This window comes from Pristiophorus japonicus, chromosome 1 (genome assembly GCF_044704955.1).
Source record: "Pristiophorus japonicus isolate sPriJap1 chromosome 1, sPriJap1.hap1, whole genome shotgun sequence".
Lineage (NCBI taxonomy): Eukaryota > Metazoa > Chordata > Chondrichthyes > Pristiophoridae > Pristiophorus > Pristiophorus japonicus.
Window position 1 is genome coordinate 462,571,451 of NC_091977.1, and position 24,423 is coordinate 462,595,873.

Consider the following 24,423-nt stretch of genomic DNA (forward strand, 5'->3'; position numbering starts at 1 on the left):
AGGTCCCAGGTTTTTTGTTGGACCGCAGCCTTAAACCGTCTGTAATGCAGCTTTGCTGCTCCAGAGTTGGGTTGTTGCTTAAGGCTCAGAAATGCCCTGCGCTTGCGATCTATTCGCTCTTGGATCTCCTGATCATTCTCATCAAACCAGTCCTGGTGTTTCCTGGTTGAGTGACCAAGTGTCTCTTTGCAGGCACTGGTTATGGAGGCCTGGAGGGCAGACCAAGAGCTGTGGGCATTCTGTGTCTCAGGGTCATCAAGGCACACCAGGTTAGCTGTGAGGTGCTGGCTGTATAGGGCTCTCTTAGCTGGGTCTTTAAGTGCCCCGGCATTGACTTTTTTGCGGCACTGCTTCTGCTGCCCCCTCTGCCCCCTCTGTTTTTGAGCTATGTTGATGTCAATGATGGATCGGATTAGGCGGTGGTCTGTCCAGCAGTCGTCAGCTCCTGTCATGGCGCGGATGATGCGCACATCCTTGTGATCCTGGCTCGGACGATGACATAGTCGAGCAGGTGCCAGTGCTTGCAGCGAGAGTGTTGCCACGATGCCTTGTATTTGTCCCTCTGGCGGAACAAGGTGTTGGTGATGAAAAGGTCATGTTCTAGACATTTTGTCAGGAGTAGGGTACCATGGATAGAGGATTGGCTAACTAACAGTAAACAGATAGTCGGGATAAATGGGTAATTTTCAGGTTGGCAAATTGTAACTAATGGGGTGCCACAGGGATCAGTGCTGGGGCCTCAACTATTTACAATTTATATTAATGACTTGTGTAACGTAGCCAAATTTGCTGATGATACAAAGATAAGTGGGAAAGCAAGTTGTGAGGAGGAAGCAAAGAATCTACAAAGGGATATAGATAGTCTCAGTGAGTGGGCAAAAATTTAGCAGATGGACTATAATGTGGGAAAGTGTGAGATTATCCACTTTGGTAGGAAAAATAAAAAAACAAATTATTATTTAAATGGGGAGCTATTACAAAATGCTGTAGTACAGACGGATCTGGGGGCTTTTGTACATGAATTGCAAAAAGTTAGCATGCAGGTACAGCAAGTCATCAGGAAGGCAAATGGTATGCTGGTCTTTATTGCAAGGGGAATGGAGTATAAAAGTAGGGAAGTCCTGCTCCAACTGCACAGGGCACTGGTAAGTCTGCACCTGGATTACTGTGTACAGTTTTGGTCTCCTTATTTCAGGAAAGATATACTTGCATTGGAGGCAGTTTAGAGAAGGTTCACGAGGTTGATTCCTGAGATGAAGGGGTTGTCATATGATGAAAGGTTGAGTAGGTTAAGCCTATACTCCTTGAAGTTTTGAAGAATGAGAGGTGATGTTATTGAAACATAAAAGATTCTGAGGGGGCTTGACAGGGTTGATGCAGAGAGGATGTTTCCCCTCATGGGGGAATCTAGAAGTAGGGGGCATAGTTTCAGAATAAAGGGTCACCCATTTAGAACGGAGATGAGGAGGAATTCCTTCTCTCAGGGGGTTGTGAATCTTTACCTGGGAATTCTCTACCCCAAAGAGCTGTGGAGGCTGGTTCTTTGAACAAAATTAAGGTGGAGGTAGACAGATTTTTGTATGATAAGGGGGTCAAGGGTTATGGGGAGCAGGCGGGGAAGTGGAGTTGAGGCCAGAATCATCTTATTGAATGGCAGATCAGGCTCGATGGGCCAAATGGCCTACTCCTGCTTCTATTTTTTATGTTCTTATATTCTTATGCGTGTAACTTTGGAGGGGAACTTCCAGGTGATGGTGTTCCCATGCATCTGCTACCCTCATCCTTCTAGTTGGTAGAGGCCGTAGGTTTGGGAGGTTCTGTTGAAGAAGCCTTTGCGAGTTACTACATTGCATCTTGTAGGTGGTACACACTGCAGCCACGGTGCGCCAGTGGTGGGGGGAGTGGATGTTGAAGGTAGTGGATGGGCTGCCAATCAAGTGGACTGCTTTGTCTTGGATGGTGTCGAGCTTCTTTAAGTGTTGTTGGAGCTGCACTCATCCTGGCAAGTGGTAAGTATTCCATCACACTCCTGACTTGTGCCTGTAGATGGTGGAAAGGCTGTGGGGAGTCAGGACGTGAGACACTTGCCACAGAATACCCAGTCTCTGACCCGCTCTTGTTGCCACAGTATATATGTGGCTGGTCCAGTTAAGTTTCTGATCAATGGATACCCCGAGGATGTTGATGGTTGGGGATTCTGTGATGCTAATGCAGTTGAATGCCAAGGGAAGGGTAAACGCTCGCTTGTTGGAAATAGTCATTGCCTTGCACTTGTGTGGTGCCACTGTTACTTGCCACTTATCAGCCCAAGCCTGAATATTGTCCAGGTCTTGCTGCATGCGGGCATGGACAGCTTCATTTTCTGAGGATTCGCGAATGGAACTGAACACCGTGCAAACATCATTCTGCCCTCATCTATAGAGGATCTGTGACTTCCAGGAACAGTGAAGTTATTAAGAACCTTGAGCAACCAATCAAATTGAAGAATTCTCACAGACAGAAAACCAGGAAGTAAAAAGCACTGATTTTCCTTCACTTTTTAATCACTTCACAGAGAGCGAAATAAAGATTAGGGCATATGCATGGGATTAAGATAGAAGTTGAAATATCATAAAGAAACTTTACAAAAATAAAATCCTGGGATGAGAGAATGTCCTATGAGGAGAGATTGAGCCTATACTCGCTGTAGTTTAAAAGAATGAGAGGTGACCTCATTGAAACATACTAGATTCTGAGGGGAATTGACAGGGTAAGTGCTAAGAGATTGTTTTCTCTGGCTGGAGAGTCTACAACTATGGGGCATAGTCTCAGGATAAGTGTTAACCGTTTAAGACTGAGATGAGGAGGAATTCCTTCACACAGAGGTTTGTAAATCATTGGAATTCTCTATCCGAAAGGGCTGTGGATGCTGAATTGTCGAGTATATTGAAGGCTGAGAGAGATATATTTTAGGACTCTAGGGGAATCAAGGGATATGGAAATCGGGCAGGAAAATTAAGTCGAGGTCGAAGATCAGTCATGATCTTATTGAATGGTGGAGCAGGTTCGAGGGAGCATATGCCTCACTCCTGCTCCTAAATTTTATGCTGTTATGTTTTCAACATAAAAATTTATTTTTATTATTTTAAAAATCTATGGAATTTCTTATCATGGAATGAAGGGAATTACACTACACACAAAATTACTTCTTAAGGGCTCGAAACGCTGTTCAGCAGTAACTTTGACATAGTACACTGTTTAAAAACTCAGTTACACCTCATTCAGCAAGGCTTAACTTTTTAAATGTTTTATTACAAGGAGACTAGTGCGTAAAAAGTTGAAGTTCACGTCAAATCACTGATTTTGTGTTGAATGCATCTGTGAAAACTGCAACAGCGTACCCTATGGAGGAGCAAGGTATCACTGACAGCAACTTCTAGATTTCCGCATTTAACTGCGCATGTGCAGACGCCAGACGTTGCTGAGTGTTTCATCATCATTACAACCACAAATTCTGGGCCATTCTTTTTTAACTCTTGAGATTTGAAAGATTGCCCACCCTGAAGAATGATGTATTACACTGTGCAGTTATATTTCTGCAATGTACATCACTATTACATATTGCACTAGTTTCTGCTATATTACATTATCACTGAAATACTTAGTTTCGTATTACAGTTCCCATTACTTAAAGGGCCATGGTCGTGCAAGTAAGCAGAAAATTAAGAGTCCATATTTGGATGCTTGGCAAGCCATTTGAATACAGTACCGGAATGGAAAAGTTACAAGGTTGACTCTTTAATAGTTAGTAAGGTTCAGTTACTGTATTTCGCATTTTGGTGGATTTGATACTGGGGATGAAATTGATGCCTGGAACGTGCTTTCAACCCGATTCTAATATCGGCTAAAAATAAGCGGTTATTATTTGAGGCTGTATACATAATGAACCTGGTTGATATTTCACTGGATAAATTTGATTTTGCTTTTTTTGGACCATCTTTCCCTGTGGGAAGGACAAACCAGAGTGGTCCTATATTCAATGTTGAATCGAATGCTTGTCAGTGCAGCCATTCTTTCTGGGAGTTTATAGTCACATTAAATTAGCTACTGTCCAGTTTACAATAAAATGTTGGAGACAAAGTGGTCTGCAATGAACAAGTAATTAATCAATTAAGAGATTGTTTGATCTGGCTGAACGAGGCAGTCTGGTCAGTTTCACATCTGGTCATTCATAATTGCAAGCAACCATCGCAATTTCGGTCTCTGGTATATTTATCACAATATGTCTCACTTTGTTTTATGGTATCATTTTATATTCATAGGTAGTCCCTCGGAATCGAGGAAGACTTGCTTCCACTGTTAAAATGAGTCCTTAGTTGGCTGAACAGTCCAATACGAGAGCCACAGTCTGTCACAGGTGGGACAGATGGTCGTTGAGGGTAAGGGAGGGTGGGACAGATTTGCCGCATGCTCTTTCCGCTGCATACTCTCGCCGATGCGACTCGAGGTGTTCAGCGCCCTCCCGGATGCACTTCCTCCACTTAGGGCGGTCTTTGGCCAGGGACTCCCAGGTGTCAGTGGGGATGTTGCACTTTATCAGGGAGGCTTTGAGGGTGTCCTTGTAACGTTTCCTCTGCCCACCTTTGGTATCATTTTATATTAACAATAAATGCTCACTTCTTCATTGCATCCAACTATGTTACACTGTTTTATACAAGGAAATAAGGGATGGTATCAAATTGAAAACAAAAGCATACAATGTGGCCAAGACTAGTGGAAGGACAGAGGACTGGGAAACTTTTAAAAGCCAGCAAAGAATGACTAAAAAAAATTGGCTAAAGTAGACTGGAAACATAGACTAAACGGTGGCACAATTGAGGAACAGTGGAGGACTTTTAAGGAGCTCTTTCATAGTGCGCAACAAAAATATATTCCAGTGAAAAAGAAGGGTAGTAAGAGAAGGGATAACCAGCCGTGGATAACCAAGGAAATAAAGGAGAGTATCAATCAAAGACCAATGCGTATAAGGTGGCCAAGGTTAGTGGGAAACTAGAAGATTGGGAAAATTTTAAACACCAGCAAAGAATGAATAAAAAAGCAATAAAGAAAGGAAAGATAGATTACGAAGGTAAACTTGCGCAAAACATAAAAACAGATAGTAAAAGCTTTTACAGATATATAAAATGGAAAAGAGTGACTAAAGTAAATGTTGGTCCCTTAGAAGATGAGAAGGGGGATTTAATAATGGGAAATGTGGAAATGGCTGAGACTTTAAACAATTATTTTGCTTCGGTCTTCACAGTGGAAGACACAAAAACCATGCCAAAAATTGCTGGTCACAGGAATGTGGGAAGGGAGGACCTTGAGACAATCACTATCACTAGGGGGGTACTGCTGGACAGGATAATGGGACTCAAGGTAGACAAGTCCCCTGGTCCTGATGAAATGCATCCCAGGGTATTAAGAGATGGCGGAAGTTATAGCAGATGCATTAGTTATAATCTACCAAAATTCTCTGGACTCTGGGGAGGTACCAGCGGATTGGAAAGCAGCTAATGTAACGCCTCTGTTTAAAAAAGGGGGCAGACAAAAGGCAGGTAACTATAGGCCGGTTAGTTTAACATCTGTAGTGGGGAAAATGCTTGAAACTATCATTAAGGAAGAAATAGCGGGACATCTAGATAGGAATAGTGCAATCAAGCAGACGCAATATGGATTCATGAAGGGGAAATCATGTTTAACTAATTTACTGGAATTCTTTGAGGATCTAACGAACATGGTGGATAGAGGTGTACTGATGGATGTGGTGTATTTAGATTTCCAAAAGGCATTCGATAAGGTGCCACACAAAAGGTTACTGCAGAAGATAGAGGTACACGGAGTCAGAGGAAATGTATTAGCATGGATAGAGAATTGGCTGGCGAACAGCAAGCAGAGAGTCGGGATAAATGGGTCCTTTTCGGGTTGGAAATCGGTGGTTAGTGGTGTGCCACAGGGATCAGTGCTGGGACCACAACTGTTTACAATATACATAGATGACCTGGAAGAGGAGACAGAGTGTAGTGTAACAAAATTTGCAGATGACACAAAGATTAGTGGGAATGCGGGTTGTGCAGAGGACACAGAGAGGCTGCAAAGAGATTTGGATAGGTTAAGCGAATGGGCTAAGGTTTGGCAGATGGAATACAATGTCGGAAAGTGTAAGGTCATCCACCTTGGGAAAAAAAAAACAGTAAAAGGAAATATTATTTGAATGGGGAGAAATTACAACATGCTGAGGTGCAAAGGGACCTGGGGGTCCTTGTGCATGAATCCCAAAAAGTTAGTTTGCAGGTGCAGCAGGTAATCAGGAAGGCGAATGGAATGCTGGCCTTCATTGCGAGAGGGATGGAGTACAAAAGCAGGGAGGTCCTGCTGCAACTGTATAGAGTATTGGTAAGGCCGCACCTGGAGTATTGCATGCAGTTTTGGTCACCTTACTTAAGGAAGGATATACTGGCTTTGGAGGGGGTACAGAGACGATTCACTGGACTGATTCCGGAGATGAGGGGGTTACCTTATGATGATAGATTGAGTAGACTGGGTCTTTACTCATTGGAGTTCAGAAGGATGAGGGGGGATCTTATAGAAACATTTAAAATAATGAAAGGGATAGACAAGATAAAGGCAGAGAGGTTGTTTCCACTGGTCGGGGAGACTAGAACTAGGGAGCACAGCCTCAAAATACGGGGGAGACAATTTAAAACCGAGTTGAGAAGGAATTTCTTCTCCCAGAGGGTTGTGAATCTGTGGAATTCTCTGCCCAAGGAAGCAGTTGAGGCTAGCTCATTGAATGTATTCAAGTTATAGATAGATAGATTTTTAACCAATAAGGGAATTAAGGGTTACAGGGAGCGGGCGGGTAAGTGGAGCTGAGTCCACAGCCAGATCAGCCATGATCTTGTTGAATGGCGGAGCAGGCTCGAGGGGCTAGATGGCCTACTCCTGTTCCTAATTCTTATGTTATGTTCTTATATAAAGGAAGATAGATTATGAAAGTAAACTAGCACGAAATATAAAAACAGATAGTAAGAGTTTCTACAGGTTCATAGGACTGAATTTTGGCCACCATTCTGCGCTGTTCTTTTGGCGTACGCAGCTTTTATTTTGGAGCAGACAATAATCTGCAAGTTTGGCCAAAGTTTCTGTGCAGTTTTAAAGTAGGTACGTCCGATTTTTTTAGCTCCCGATTTTTTTACATCACTGAGGGCGGAATCTGTCATGTGCGACACTTCTGTCCATTTAAGCGAGTTTGGCCAAGTACGATTTTTTTCTAAAACGCCGCACTGCGCCCTTGTGAAAAACCTTCCCTACACTTAAGGAAATCAGCGCAGAGAAGAGAAAATCAGTGGAGAGAAGACGCCATTGTTCAGCGGCCTGGGATTGCAGCGTGCCAGTGCGGGATCCTTTCGGCCCCGGATAGGTGCAGGCCGGCCCGCTGCCATCCCGGGCCAAAAGGATGCCGCATCGGCTCGCACTTATCCCGGGCCGAAATGACTCCGCACCAGCCCGCTGCCATCCCAGGCCAAAAGGACTCCGCACCGGCCTGCATTACCTCTTTGGCTGAGATTAACTGTCTCACCTGGTCAAGGCACTGGAGAATGGATGGTGTCCATGCATTCATACTAAGTGAGCCAGAGCCTCCAGAAGAGGAGAGAAAATAAGGAGGGGTGCAGGGGAAAGAAAAAGAAGTTTGTGTGTTCCAAATCCTGTCGGTTGCTCATGATAAGTCAGATAATACACGGGCGGGCCGGTGCGGGGTCCTTTCGGCCCGGGATAGGTGCAGGCCGATGTAAGCATCGGCTCCTCAAGGATTGTTGGACATTATCTGGACATTGCGTTTTAATATTTCTCACTGCAGAAAAGCTGGAAGCCTGTTTGTGAGAGGGGCCCAGGTACTTTTCCATGCTGTACTTGAAATCCACGTCTGATGGACGGGGGTGGTCTGGAAAGTTACAATGGCCAGGATAAGGCAACTCATCACATATAATGGGCAAAGAGAACAAAAGAAAGCCATTAAGCCCAGACCGGTTGGAAGCGAAGCCCCATCACTGGAATACACATGGGCCACTCAGACAGAAGCCTCGAAACAAGGAAAACTTTATTGGGCCAGAAGAGGCAAAAAAACAGGATACTCAAAACAAGGAAAAACGTTATTGGGCCAGAAAAGGCAAACAGACTGGAGATATAAAAGGGGCCATGTGGCGACATCTCTTCCTCTCTTGCTCTCGCTTGCTTCGCCTCTACAAGAACTGAGCACTCCATGTGGGACAGCGACAAGAAACCAGAAGAGACACGTTTTCACTAGGAGAAGCAGCGAGTGAGTCAACGAATCGGTGAGCATCATCCCTGTCCACGCACCTTTAAGATCACAGCCACTGTGTGAGAAGGTATCATGCGTTCTCCCAACCAAGCCTTAGAAGGGTTTTAGTGGGGAGGTTTTGCTGCAAGGACCATAGGGGTATGCCCAGACGGTCGGTACAGATTCAGGGGTACACTGTGGATCTGAGCAGAGGGTTTAGACGTTGGGTACTTCGCGATAGGGGCAGTTTAGGCAGGCCAGGGTATTGTATTGTACTACATCATCACTGTGTTTACTTGTTTTGCTGTGTTAAGGTAACTTTAATAAAAGCATTGCCAGTTGAGACCGAGGTATTTGTCCATGATTCATTCATCTGTTCAGTACAGTAATCACTCCCAGGTCTAGAATTATTGTAACATGGGGTGCATCGGAAACACCCAAGGGAAACCACTTACACCAGTGCGGGGTCCTTTCAGCCTGGTATAGGTGCGGGCCGCTGCGGGATTCTTTCAGCCCAGGATGGCAGCAGCTTCAGTTTCCAGCCCAGCCTCAGCCCCAGCCCGTCATCAGTTTCAGTTTCCAACTTCAGCCCTTCTGAGAGTCCTTTTTTATCCTAGCAACATCAGTTTTTGGTGCAGGCTTTAAGCTCCACCCACAAAGCTCAAGGCCAATTTGTGCCGCTCCAAATTCAAAGTTAATTCAGGCGAAACTTGGATTTTTTTTGCCGCATTTGGGTCACTAAAAAAAAAATCGGACGTACCTCTTCAACTGCGCCATAAATCACCCATGTGGAAAATTGAGCCCATAAAAAAGTAACAGAGTGGCTAAAGTAAATGTTGGTCCTATAGAGGATGAGACTAGGGAATTAATAATGGAAAACAGGGAAATGGCAGAGACGTTGAACAAATATTTTGTTTCAGTCTTCACGGCCAAAGGCATTAAAAATATCCCAATAGTGGATAATCAAGGGGCTATAGGGAGGGAGGAACTTAATACAATCACAATCACTAATGAAGTAGTACTTGGTAAAATAATGGGACTAAAGATGGACAAGTCCCCTGGACCTGATGGCTTACGTCCTAGGGTCTTAAAAGAAGTGGCTGCAGAGATAGTGGATACATTGGGTGTAATCTACCAAAATTCCCAGGATTCTGGGGTGGTCCCAGAAGATTGAAAAACTACAAATATTAAAAAAAGGAGGCAGACAATAAGCAGGAAACTATAGACCAGTTAGCCTAACATCTGTCATTGGGAAAACGCTGGAGTCCATTATTAAGGAAGCAGTAGCGGGACATTTGGAAGACCATAATTCAATCAAGCAGAGTCAGCATGGTTTTATGAAAGGGAAATCATGTTTGACAAATTTGCTGGAGCTCTTTGAGGATGTAACGAGCAGGGTGGATAAGGGGGAACCAGTGGATGTGGTGTATTTGGATTTCCAGAAGGCATTCGATAAGGTGCCACATAAAAGGTTACTGCACAAGATAAAAGTTCATGGGATTGGGGGTAATATATTAGCATGGATAAAGGATTGGCTAACTAACAGAAAACAGGGAGTCGAGATAAATGGGTAATTTTACGGTTGGCAAACAGTAACTAGTGGGGTGCTGCAGGGATCGGTGCTGGGGTCTCAAATATTTACAATCTATATTATTGGATGAAGGGACCAAGTGTAAAGTAGCCAAGTTTGCTATTGATACAAAGATGGTGGGAAAGCAAATTGTGAGGAGGACATACAAATCTGCAAAGGGATATAAACAAGCTAAGTGAGTGGGCAAAGATTTGGCAGATGGAGTATAATGTGGGAAAATGTGAGGTTATCCACTTTGGCAGAAATAATAGAAAAGCAAATTATAATTTAAATGGAGAAAAATTGCAAAGTGCTGCAGTACAGACGGACCATGAAACATAAAAAGTTTGTATGCAGGTACAGCAAGTAATCAGGAAAGCAAATGGAATGTTGGCCTTTATTGCAAAGGGGATAGAGTATAAAATCAGACAAATCCTGCTACAACTATACAGGGTATTGGTGAGGCCACACCAAGCACCCGACTTTGGTGCTTACCGATGGTCCACCAAGATCTCGGTGGTACCACAGTGGTCCGTTGTTTTTCACCGTCGGCAGACCGCCGAGACGCAATGCCTCAACTTTGGTCATCTTCTTTTCGGTGGTCTGCCAACGTTGTGTTGCAGGCATTCTCGCAGAATGGAGCTGAACCGGAGAAAGGTTTTCCTCGATCGACGGCACTACGCATGCGCAAATTCTTTTTTTCTCCAAACTTGTATTTCGCCGCGATTTCGGGAGTCAAGGATCACCTGCGCATGCGCAGGGAGTGGCAGTGAGGAGAGACAGTGAGAAGGAGCAGTGAGAGACTCAAAGGCTGCTGCTTTGCTTTAAACTGACTATTTAAAGCCATTTACTACAACTTCAATGTTCTCCTCCAAATGATGTTGCTTCTCTCTAGTGTTCCCAATTTTTCACGATTTCTTTCCCATTTTTAAATAAACAAAATAACCTCTAGAAATCTTTCTTTCCCTCCAAATAGCCTTCTTTCCTTTAAAATTGACGTTTTTCCTGTGAATACAACTGCAGTGCTCTGCTCCAATGTTCCTGCTTATCTCCAAATGCTGCTGCTTCTCCTGATGTCCAAATGAATGCACTGTGCACTACCGCCTACTTTACAAAGCATAAAAGCCCGTTTTCCAGAACGGTATGCTTCAGGGTGGTATGTCGATGGTGAGTGACCAATGTTGGAGTTTTCGGCGGTATGTCAGGTCTTCAGTGTCGGCAGACGGTGCGCATACCGCTCGGCGGTATGTCAGTCACCAAAGTTGCACCGGGCGATATGTCGGTGGTATGCAGCTGTGTTTCCACAAAGCTTCCAATTCTCGACGGTATGTCCACCAAAGTCGGGCCCCTAGAGTACTGCATACAGGTTTGGTCTTCGTATTTAAGGAAGGATATACTTGCATTGGAGGCTGTTCAGAGAACGTTCACTCGGTTGATTCCGGAGATGAGGGGGTTGACTTGTTAAGCTAGATTGAGTAGGTTGGGCTTATATTCATTGGAGTTCAGAAGAATGAGAGGTGATCTTATTGAAACATACAAAATACTGAGGGGGCTCGACAAGGTGGATGCATAGAAGATATTTCCACTCATAGGGGAAACTAAAACTAGGGGACATAGTCTCAGAATAAGGGGCCGCCCATTTAAAACTGAGATGAGGAGGAATTTCTTTTCTCAGAGGGTTGTAAATCTGTGGAATTCTCTGCCCCAGAGAGCTGTGGAGTCTGGGTCATTGAATATATTTAAGGCGGAGATAGACAGATTTTTGAGCGATAAGGGAATAAAGGGTTATGGGGAGCGGGCAGGGAAGTGGAGCTGAGTCCATGATCAGATCAGCCGTGATCTTATTAAATGGCGGAGCAGGCTCGAGGGGCCAAATGGCCTACTCTTGCTCCTATTTCTTATGTTTATATCTAGTCACTCATTCTTGCTGTGATAAATCCAGTTAATGGGAGGCCAGGGGGGAGCAACTTTCAAGTCGGTTTTACATCCAAAAACTGAGTGCTATGGCACTGAAAGTTGAATTTCTATCTCGCACGCCCATTTTGTGCATAGAAATTGGCTGTTGCCACTTTGAATTGGGACATCCAGCGTTCCTATTTAAACATGCTAACAAAAGTCCTTCCCTTTTCAAGAGCTCTGACATCTTATCATTCTCAATCATTCACATAAATCATGGACTTGTAAAGCCATGTGAGCTCCATTTCTAAATGATATTTAAAGGGGTCATTTGTTGCTCAGGTAAATCACTGGTTAGATTATTTGGACTGCTAATTTTGTGCTTTTGAGGAGTATTGTTTGTGAAAGTAATTTGGTGAGTCAGCAGAGGATTTCTGGCAAAATTTTGATTGTTTTCAATGGATAAGGTGCTTGCAATGCCATTATGGTTGGAAGGAGGAGGAGCAGGCAAGAAAAAGTTGCAGCTGGAGAGGGTAGCTCACAGGAGGCCTTACCCCAGACGAGAAATGGGCGGCCAGCAGTTGAAAGATTCTGAAAGATATTGGGGAAAACTTTCAGTTAAAATGAGTACACTAGTGTGCATGAAAGCATCAAGGATCAACTGATGTGCCGTCTCCAGACTGCACCCTGGTGCGCTCTACAATGTGCATTAGTTTATCATTCTGAATGAATGCACTGGAAATGGATACAGTTGCAGCATTTATATGAAGGATATATCTCTGTGCAACTGGCACAATTCAAGACATCCTTGGCAAAAATGTATTCACAGCTGATTCAAAATGACAAAAGCACCACATCCAATTGGACATTCTAGAAACTACTGCAGTTACACACAATGGGTGAACAGCTAACATGATCAAGCCTAACATGTTCATCTACAACAGCTATCACAATTATCTTCACATGAACTAGGATTGAAAGACTGGTGCAGGAGTAAACACAACATCAAGGAAATAAGTGTGAAATAAACATTTTTTACTTAATCTAATTACAAGAAGACATTAAGAAACTTGCAGAATGGCTGTATAATTGGCAAATGAACTTCAACACAGATAACTGTGAGGCATTACATTTTGGTAAGAAAAATAAGGAAGTCACATATTACTTGGAAACTAAGAATCTAAATGGGCTCGAGGAGCAAAGTGATGTGGGAGTACATATACACAAATCACTAAAAGTAGTGATTCATGTTAATAATAGCTATGTGGAAAGATTGGATAGGCTAGAGTTGTTTTCTTTGGAACAGAGGAGGCTGAGGGAAGACTTAATTGAGGTGTAAAAAATTATGAGGGGCATAGATAGAGTTGATAGAAAATACCTAATTCCATTAGCAGAGAGGTCAATAATTAAGGGGCATAGTTAAAATAATTGATAAAAGAATTAGTAAAATCAAGGAAAACACAAATATGTTATATAAATACCTAAAGAGCAAGAGGTTAACTAAAGAAAGATTTGAGCCTATTAGAGACCAAAAAGGTAATCTGTATGTTGAGGCGGAAAACGTAGGTAAGGTTCTTAATGAATACTTTGCGTCTATCTTCATAAGAGAGGGACGATGCAAACATTGTAGTTAAGGAAGAGGAGTGTGAAATATTAGATGAGATAAACAAAGTGAGAGATGAAATATTAAGGGGTTTAGCATCTTTGAAAGTGGATAAATCGCCAGGCCTGGATGAAATGTATCCCAGGCTGTTATGAGAAGCAAGGGAAGAAATAGCGGAGGCTCTGACCAGCATTTTCCAATCCTGTCTGGCTACAGGTGCGGTGCCGGAGGACTGCTAATGTTGTGCTGTTGTTTAGAAAGGGAGAAAGAGAGAGACCAAGTAATTGCACGCCAGTCAGCCTAACATCGGTGGTGTGATAATTATTGGAAAAATTTGAGGAACAACAGTATTAATTGTCATTTAGAAAAGTACAGATTAATCTAGGACAGTCAGCATGGATTTGTTAAGGGAAGGTCATATCTGAGTAACTTGATTTAATTTTTTGAGGCTGTAACAGGGAGGGTCGATGAGGGTAGCATCTTTGTTGTAGTATACATGGATTTTAGCAAGGCTTTTGACAAGGTCCTGCATGGCAGTCTGGTCAGATAAATTAAAGCCTATGGGATCCAAGGTAAAGTGGAAAGTTGGATCCAAAATTGGCTTAGTGGAAGGAAGCAAAGGGTAATGGTTGACTAGTGTCTTTGTCCCTTGCTTTTTGTAGTGTACATCGATGATTTAGACTTCAATGTAGGGGACATGATTAAGAAGTTTGCAGATGATACAAAAATTGGCTGTGGCTGATGGACAGGCAGATAAAGTGGTTAAGAAGTCATACGGGATACTTTCCTTTATCAGCTGAAGCATGAAATACAAGAGCAGGGAGGTTATGATTCAACTGTATAAAACATTAGTTAGGCCACAGCTAGTGTACTGCTTACTGTTCTGGTCACCACATTACTGGAAAGATGTGATTGTACTCAGGAAAGTACAGAGGAGGTTTATGAGGATGTTGCCAGGACTGGAGAAATTTAGCAATGAAGAAAGATTGGCTAAGCTGGGGTTGTTTTCTTTGGAACAGAGGAGGCTGAGGGGAGACTTAATTGAGGTGTTTAAAATTATGAGGGGCCTAGATAGAGTGGATAGGAAGCACCTACTTCCCTTAACAGAGTGGTCAATAACCAAGGGACATAGATTTAAAGTAATTGGTAAAAGGATTAGAGGGGAGTTGAGAACTTTTTTCACCCAGAGGGTGTTGGGGGTCTCGAACTCACTGCCTGAAAGGGTGGTAGAGACAGAAACCCTCATCGCATTTAAAAAGTACTTGGATTTGCACTTGAAGTGCTGTAACCTACAAGGCTACGGACCAAGAGCTGGAAAGTGGGACTAGGCTGGATAGTTCTTTTTCAGCTGGCACAGACACGATGAGCCAAATGGCCTCTTTCTGTGCCGTAAATTTCAAAGATTCTATGATAAGGCCATAAATGCAAACCAAGCATTAAGGTTTATTTGTAGAGGGATAGATTGAAAAGTAGAGAAGTTATGATAAACTTGTAACGACCCTTGGTTAGATCGTACTTGGAGTACTGTGTACAGTTCTGGTCACCATATTAGAAATAGGATAGAGAGGCATTGGAGAGGGTGCATAAAAGATTTACAAGGATGATACCAGAAATGCAAGATTATACCTATCAGGAAAGGATGAACAGGCTGGGGTTCTTTACTCTTGAAAGAGAAGGCTAAGGGGTGACCTAATAGAGATCTTTAAAATTATGGAAGGTTTTGATAGAGTAGACAGAGAGTGTTTCCACTTATGGGAAAGAGAAAAACTAAAGGCCATCAATATAAGATAGTCAGCAAAAAATCAAATAGGGACTTCAGAAGAAACTTCTTTATCCAGAGAGTGGTGGGAATGTGGAATTTGCTACCACAGGGGTTGAGGCGAATAGATGCATTTAAGGGAGGCTGGATAAGCATGAGAGAGAAGGGAATAGAGGATTATGCTAATAATACTAAATGAGGAAGGATGGGAGGAGGCTCGAGTGGAGCATAAACACCAGCATGGACTGGTTGAGCCGAATGGGCTGTTTCTATGTTGTATATTCTATGTAATTATATGTAATTCTAAGTTAAAAATCCACTTGTAGTGTATATAAATAAAATGTTCTTCATTACCATCAAGTAGCAATTAAAAAATAACTTTAAAAATTGTTTATTCTGGTCTCTTTTTTAAAGAATTTATGAAACAATGTGTGACACATAAAAAAAACAAATTGCCTTATAAATGTATATATTTTAGTATGCTATATCTACTGTAATATTGTTACTTTGTTCTAATAAAGTACTGGCTTTTGAATTCTGGGAGGGTCCAGCACTTTTGTGTTGTAGATCACAGCCCACCTCAGCAAAGGGTTCGGCACAAAAGCAACTATTGTCTTAAATTGATTCCAGGTCTAGATGCAATATCCCCAGATAAAATTAGAAAAAAGACTGCTGATTTCATATCAGTGGACTGAGAAAACTGATGAGAGTCAATGGTGTCCTAACAAATTTCATATCAATCATAGTGAACATGTCGAATTCATCATGGCCGATATAACTTTAAAAGATATGTTAGTAATCTGAGAAATGTTAGCAAATGAAGTAAAACAAGAACCCAAAAATTTACAAATCATCTGTTCAAAAAAGCCTACATATTTCTATTTGTGAAATGTTGTTGTTTCACTACAAGTTTACAAAAAACTGTAAACATATTTCACCAGTTAATTATTTAAACTACTTATTTTTAAAATAACTATTATTATGTCCTTCATAGGTTATGTCTCTTCCTTTATCTGGTAAAGACATTCTGCATAGAAAAATGGATATCTATCAATGATTATAAAACTAGCATTTAATTAAAGGTTTCTGATAATAGAATGATGCAGCACTCAAAAAGGCCATTCAGCCAATCGTGCCTGTGCCAACTCTTTTAAAGAGATTTCCAATTAGTCCCACACCCCTGTTCTCTTTCCATAGCACTGCAATTTTTTCCCCTTCAAGTATTTATCCAATTACCTGTTGAAATTTATTACTGAATCTGCTTCCACCACCCTTTCAGGCAGTGCATCCCAGATCACAAAAATTTGCTGCATAAATATTATTTTCCCCATGTCGCCTCTGGTTCTTTTGCTAATTACCTTAAATCTGTGTACTTTGGTTACTGACCCTTACAACTGGAAAAAAGTTTTTCCTTATTTACGCCATGATTTTGAACACCTCTATCAAATCTCCCCCTAACCTTCTCTGCTCTCAGGTGAAAACCCCCAGCTTCTCCAGTCTCTCCATGTAACTGAAGTCTTTCATTCCTGGTACCATTCTAGTAAATCTCCTCTGCGACCCTCTCAAAGGCCTTGGCATCCTTCCTAAAATGTGACCCAGAATTGGCCACAATATTCCAGCTGGCGCCTAACTAGTGTTTCATAAAGGTTAGGCATAACTTCCTTGCTTTTATACTTCTATGGGGCTGAAATTGCCCTCAGTGGGAAATTGAGGAGGGCACTTTGAATTAACTGGAAATTTACCACCCGGCAGGCGACAGAGAGAAGAGCTGGAAAATTGGGCTCTTTAACTCTGACACAGCCTCCCAGCGCTTTGGGGTGCTGTTTGAGGCGATGTGGGGGGGGGGGGGGGGGGAGGTTGCGAGGGAGCGGGGCAGTGTCCATTATCACTGCACTGACCATGTCGCTGAATGTCGCAATGTCCCTCCCATTCACTTAAAGGGGAGGGATGCTGCGAAGCCAACGTAGAGCCCACTGGGACACCAGGGAGGGCTTAGGCTGAGCAAGTGGCCCGGCACCCAAGATGGGGTGCCTGGCTACCTGTGGGTGGTCCGGCCGAACCAGCGGCCACCATTGTTGGGCCAACAATTAAAACAAAATGGCGGATGCAGCAGTGCACCCTCCCCTTTAAGGGCGGCCGCACCGCCCAGCCACTAGCAGCTTCCTGCCTTGCGAAGCTGTCGGGGCACCGACCGGCAGCAGCCACGCTCCTGCGGGGCAATTTCCCCCGCCAGGCAGTAAGGGGTTGCTGCCGGGCAGTAAGGGGTCGCCCACTGGCGGTAAGGGATCGGTGCGCCGGGCGGAAACACGGGTCGCGGTGGAAACCCATCCTTGTCGCTCGTGGCTCGGGGTCAACTGCGGATGGGTCGGTCCCACCGCCTGCCCCCGGACAGAAAGGCCTTATCACCGTATTAGAAGCAGTAACAGGCTTTAAAGAAGGGGGCAATTTCCCCCCCCCCACCCCCCGTGCCTCTATGTCTTAAGCCAAAGAGCCCTTATGCCTTTTGTATAGCCTTCTCAACTTGTCCTGTCACTTTCAAAGACTTGTGTATGCATAATTCCAGGTCTCTCTGTTCCCCCTTTAAAATTGTACCATTTAGTTTATATTAACTCTCGTCAGTCTTCCTACCAAAATGAATCTTCTTCACACTTCTCTGCATTAAATTTCATCTGCCATGTGTTTGACCATTTCACCAGTCTGTCTATGTCCTCCTGCTCTTTCAATCATCCTCATTGTTTGTTGCGTTTATGAATTTCATGTCATCTGCAAACTTAGAAATTATGCCCCATATACCCAAATCTAGGTCTTTAATATATATCGAAAGGAGCAGTGCTCCCAACACTGACCTCTGGGCGACACCACTGCACACTTCCCTCCAGTCTAAAAAAACAACCATTCACCACTACTCTCTGCTTTTTGTCCCCTATCCAATTTTGTATCCATGCAGCCACTGCCCCTTTAATCCCATGGGCTTCAATTATACTAATAATTCTATTATGTGGTACTTTATCAAACGCCTTTTGAAAGTCTGTAGACACATCAACCACAATGCCCTCATTTGTCCTCTCTGTTACTTTTTGAAAGAGCTCAATCAAGTAAATCAAACATAATTTGCCTGTAACAAATCCATTCTGACTTTCATTTATTAACCCATATTTTTCCAAGTGCCAATTAATTTTGTCCCCGATTATTGTCTCTAAAAGCTTATCTACCATCGACATTATACTGACTGGCCTGTAGTTGCCGAGTTTATCCCTCCCACATTTTTTGAACAGGATTCTAATATTTACAATCCTCCAGTCCTTTGGCACCACCTCCATATCCAAGGAGGATTAGAAGATTCTGGCCAGAGCCTCTGCAATTAATGATTTGTAATTGTCATTCAAATCCAAATAATTAGATTATTCTTGAAATCACTATGGCATATTTTATTGCTTATAATAAATGTTGTCACACTGTACCAACAGCATCTAACAACGTGGAGACATGCTGTGGATGTGCTTCATACTTCTGATATTCACATTAGGATGTTAAAGTAGTTTCTGCAAGTTTATTTAAAAGTAACCCTGTACAGATTAGTGAAAAACTAATGGAACATTTACCAATGCTCTACAGAAGCGATAAACCGTGACACTTACCTATCTCAGCAGATAAACGATGCAATGGTCTTGCTGGTTTGAGGGATTTGCGAATTACTGGTACCTTCCTGGTGGTATCCATGATTATTGGAGAGATCCTGTTTGTAAAACTTGCAGTTTTTAAACTATACATTAAAACCATTTGGTCAATCTAATGAATGCAAGACTGAAACCATAACTGTATAACACAGCATATAATACCATGTTTCTGTAAATTACACTAAACCACACACATTATCTGAATCAATTAATTTTAGCATTAACGTGCTTTGGGACATCTGCAGGATGTGTACATAAATACACGTTCCTTCTTACCAATATACTGGACATTCTAAATTTATTTTAAATTCTTGCTAAGAAATTGTTCATGTTGTTTGGAATATTTTACTTTTAGGAATATTAAGCACAATTTTCTCTGTGCAAATTGATTTACCAATTGTATCAGCGAAAAATTTCATTCTATAGGCCACTTTCTTCAAACATTATTGAAGAAAAATTCTGGAACATTGCATTTTAATTTTTTTTAAAAGCTATTAAATTAATTTTTCTTAAAATGTGTACTACATTCAGGCCTAGACTCCTGACTTTAACAAGTGGTTCAGAAATCATTGTTTTTTAAATTTGTTTAGTGTCTGCCGTGATAGAGTTAGCTTCTCCTTAGCTCATCTGCATCAGTGATAACCCAAGGTAAAAAAAAAACGAAGTTAACCAGAGAGCTGAGATACAAGTTATATTTTTGATCGTCATGTACTGAGTTTCAAATCTCAGCCATGCATTCAATTCCTCACAGAGAAGGAAAAGTGAAGGTATTCATCACCCCAAACTGGTCTGACACTTCCTAATGGATGATTTCAGACTAGCATCTTCTCATTAAAACACTAGAAGACCAACAGGGAGGTAAGATAAAATACTTCTGTACTCACCATCTAAAAATATAAATAAGTTGCATATTGCCAGAAGTATTACACCATTGTGTTCATAATAAAAATAGTATGTTTCATTTACCGCCTGGCCCAGAAGTTCCGCCGCCACGCAAAATTCGGCCTTCCACCCCTCAACGGAGGCTGAGCGCTTTTGGAGGCGCTCCATGTCTGTGAAGAGGCGCTCCTGAGGTAGTAGAGCAGTGCTGAGTCGAGCGTCACACTCCAGAGCGCAGCACCCCACCGGCAACGTCAGCGCTACGCGGCTATTCCGCATAGCACTGAAACAACAGTGCCCCTCCCCTTCAATTAAAGGTGCTTTGCAGTCCCTTTGGTGGCTGCCACTGGGCCACCACGGACACCCTCAACCCGGCCAATAGCCCAGCACTCATAACAGAGGGCCGGGCTTCAGGATGGTGGCCTGGTCAAGGCGAGGGCCGCCACGGTCAAGCCGACAGAATAATATGGCGGCCCATGTGCAAACGGCCTCCCCTTTAAGGGGCGCCCCAGCGGCAGATGTCCGCCAGTTTCGCGACCCGTGAAGCTGGTAGTGACATCGGCCAGTGCCATTTTTGACGTCCACGGGGCAATTTCCCCCACAGGGCACAAAGAGGTCGGTGTGGACGGTGATGATGACATCGCTGTGAGTGTGCCCGCCCAGGATGCAAATCGCGGGGCACAGCGCTAATAACACAATGCCCCCCCGAAACCTCCAGTGCGATTTTCCCAGAGGCGCTATCGACCCCTTCCCCTGGGCAATAACCTCGCTGTGCTCCATTAGCGTCCCCCCGGAAGTGCTAATGGGACTATAAAAAAGGACAATTTAGCTCCTCTAATTTCTTAGTGGACCCAAATAAACTTCCCAATGCATAGGTTTTCTTTGCAATATGCTTCAGTGTGTTTTCTCTTAATCAAATCCACAAAACAGCAATCATCCCAACTTTCTCTTTCCCAGTGAGAACATGCACAATTTACTTAATTGCTCCTCAATCCATCCTTCCATCCCCTCAATCTTTCTAGTTGCTCTCTTCTATATCTTTTCAATAGTTGCAATATCCTCTTTGCACTGTGACAACCAGAACTGTACATAGTATTCTAAGTCCAGTCACACCAATGATTTATAATGTGGTATGATTACCTCACTACTTTGGCTCAATATTGACCTTTTAATACATCCGAACATCTGTTTGCTTTACTCACTGTTGCAATAGCTTCAATCTATTGTCAATCAGGACCCCCAGATCTCAGTCGTGGCTCAGTGGTAGCAGTCTTGTCTGAATCAGAAGGTTGTAGGTTAGGAGTCCCTAGAGGCTTCAGTACAATATCTAGGCTGACACTCCAGTGCAGTATGGAGGAAATGATGTGCTGCTGGAAGTGGCGTCTTTAGAATAAGACATTAAACCGAGGCTCCGTCTGCCTCCGCAGTGGAAGTAAAAGATCCCATGGCACTATTTTGAAGAAGAGCAGGGAGTCTTGGCCAATACTTATCCCAACATCACTAAATTAGATTATCTGTTCATTATCACATTGCCGTTTGTGGGATCTTACTGTGAGCAAATTGCCTGCCACATTTCTTGTATTACAATGGTGATTAGACTTCAAAAGTGCTTCATTGGCTGTTAAGTGCTTTGCGACATCCTGAGGTCATGAAGGACACTATATAAATGCAAGTTCTTTCTTTATTTCATTCTGCAGACACCTTATTTTCTTTCCATTTTAGTAATAGTCTCTTCCTGTATTTTGGTCCCCATGTAAAGCACTTTGCGTTTCTCTATATTATCATTTGCCATCTGTTTTCCTAATTCCCAAGCATATTCAAATCCTCCTGTAGCTAATTCTGTCCAGCGTTGGAGTCTACTATCTTCATTGGCTTTGTATCATTTGCAAATTTAGCTACTGTGTTTGAGATTCCGAGCTTCAGATCATTTATGAAGATATTAAACAAAAAAGGTATCAAAATAGAATCTTGCCCTCCCAGACTGATGGCAATCCCTGTACCACCACCCTCTGGGTTCTATCACTCAACCAATTACATATCTGTCACTGCAAAATAATTCCACGTTTTCCAGCTTTCATTATTTTTATTACCAGCCTCTCTAGAAGAACTGTATCAAAGGCCCTTCTGTGAACAATCTACATGTACACCACATCCACTACCTTACCCCAATCAAGCTCCTTTGTCACAACCTCAAAGAAAACTAGTAAATTAGATTGATAAGACCTCCCCTTCATGAACCCATATTGGCAATCTTTTATGATTTTATTTCTATCTCGATGCACCATGATCTTATTTTTAATGAGGTTTTCCATAACTTTACCCACAATAAACGTCAAACTCACTGCTACGTAGTTTCCTGGATCACTTTTACTACCTTTGTTAAAAATAGGAGCAACATTTGCCTTTCTCCAGTCCCCAGGCACCTTTCAAATATTCAGTGATTTCTGGAAGATTTGTGCCCAAGTTCCTATAATTTTCTCCCTTAGTTCCTTAAGGGGATCCTTGGATGCATCTTATCCAACCCGAGATTTATTTACCTTAAGTTTGCACACCTGGTCTGAGAATGCATACTGAAAATGTATATTGAATGTATACAGACATTGAAGTTGAGAACGTGGGAAATGTATAGGGACAGTAAAAGCTAACAAAGGATTCATGGAGGAATAGCCATAAAAATCTCAGACTGGAGACTGCAAATGTTACAATATTGACACAGCTTGCAAACTAACTTCAAGGTCTTATTAGATCATACCACTAGCCTGAAACATTAACAGAAGAAGAATAATGGTTCTTTGTGTAAAAACAGACCATACTGAGGTCGGCTTATGAGTGGACAAAGGAAAAGAGGGATCAAAGGGGATAGGCTGAAATAGGATGTCACTCTAATTGTATCTTGTTATCTTTTACCAAAAATGTATAACCGTTGTGCCTTTACAATGTAACGTCACTTTGTCCGTAGGAAGTGGGTGAGCTCTATCAAGAGAGCATTCCTTCTGTCTGATAAAGTCCCGGCCGGTATATCTTTACAATAAAGCTTGCTTTGTTATAAGCAATAACGGTATTCAACTCAGTGAATTCGCTGAACCAGATTGAGGGAAAAGAATCCACATTTTACAGGTCTGCAACCATGCTGGTAGCAATGTGAATAGTGTTACAACGTACCTCTGCAACGCCCTCTAATTCCCTTACCAGATCAAATAAGTTACCGGTCTCCTCGTTGGTAAAAACTTAGATACAATTAACAACAGCTACTGCTTTCATTCCTCCAAATCTTAGTAATTTCTACACAACCAACAGATCACCTGTTTCATCAAGTTAAGCAAGGTTGTGTGTTAGCTATTTTTCCATTTGAAAATGCTAGCTTTAAATGTCATTGGATTGCTATCCATGATGGTGGGAAAGCAAATTGTGAGGAGGACACAAAGAATCTGCAAAGGGATAGACAGGCTAAGTGAGTAGGCAAAAATTTGGCAGATGGAGTATAATGTGGGAAAATGTGAGGTTATCCACTTTGGCAGAAAAAATAGAGAAGCAAATTACAATTTAAATTGCAAAGTGCTGCAGTAACATAGAAACATAGAAAATAGGTGCAGGAGTAGGCCATTCGGCCCTTCGAGCCTGCACCACCATTCAATATGATCATGGCTGATCATCACCCTTTCCTGCTTTCTCTCCATACCCCTTGATCCCTTTAGCCGTAAGGGCCATATTGAACTCCCTCTTGAATATATCCAACGAACTGCCATCAACAACTCTCTGCGGTAGAGAATTCCACAGGTTAACAACGCTCAGTGAAGAAGTTTCTCCTCATCTCGGTCCTAAATGGCTTACCCCTTATTCTAAGACTGTGTCCCCTGGTTCTGGACTTCCCCAACATCGGGAACATTCTTCCTGCATCTAATGGAGGATGCTAAGAGGCTGCAGGGTGACTTGGAAAGTTAGGTGAGTGGGCAAACGCATGGCAGATGCAGTATAATGTGGATAAATGTGAGGTTATCCACTTTGGTGGCAAAAAAACGACGACAGGATATTATCTGAATAGAGGCAGTTTAGGAAAAGGGGAGGTGCAACGAGACCTGGGTGTCATGGTACATCTGTCATTGAAGGTTGGCATGCAGGTATAGCAGGCGGTGAAGGCGGCAAATGGTATGTTGGCCTTCATAGCTACGGGATTTGAGTATAGGAGCAGGGAGGTCTTACTGCAGTTGTACAGGGTCTTGGTGAGGCATCACCTGGAATATTGTGTTCAGTTTTGGTCTCCTAATCTGAGGAAGGACGTTCTTGCTATTGAGGGCATGCAGCGAAGGCTCACTAGACTGATTCCCAGGATGGCAGGACTGACATGTGAGGAGATACTGGATCAACTGGGCCTGTATTCACTGGAGTTAAGAAGAATGAGAGGGGATCTCATAGAAACATATAAAATTCTGACTGCTGGAAAATGATTACCAATGCATCCACTATTTCTAGGGCCACTTCCTAAGTACTCTGGGATGCAGATTATCAGGCCCTGGGGATTTATCGGCCTTCAATCCCATCAATTTCTCTAACACAATTTCCTGACTAATAAGGATTTCCTTCAGTTCCTCCTTCTCACTAGACCCACTGTCCCCTAGTATTTCCGGAAGGTTATTTGTGTTTTCCTTCGTGAAGACAAAACCAAAGTATTCTTTCAATTGATCTGCCATTTTTTTGTTCCCCATTATAAATTCACCTGAA

At 42.7% G+C, this 24,423-nt stretch overlaps 1 protein-coding gene across 2 annotated transcripts in view; it reads right to left on the reverse strand.

Moving 5' to 3' along the window:
* The window catches only part of gra (granulito), a 164,446-nt gene that overhangs the window by 77,228 nt on the left and 62,795 nt on the right, over positions 1 to 24,423 (reverse strand). For both annotated transcript variants that reach the window (XM_070876262.1, XM_070876253.1), the window contains exon 2: positions 18,787 to 18,884. In XM_070876262.1, the coding sequence (XP_070732363.1) occupies positions 18,787 to 18,868 (82 nt within the window). In that variant the 5' untranslated portion in view covers positions 18,869 to 18,884. The remainder of the gene's footprint in view (positions 1 to 18,786; positions 18,885 to 24,423) is intronic.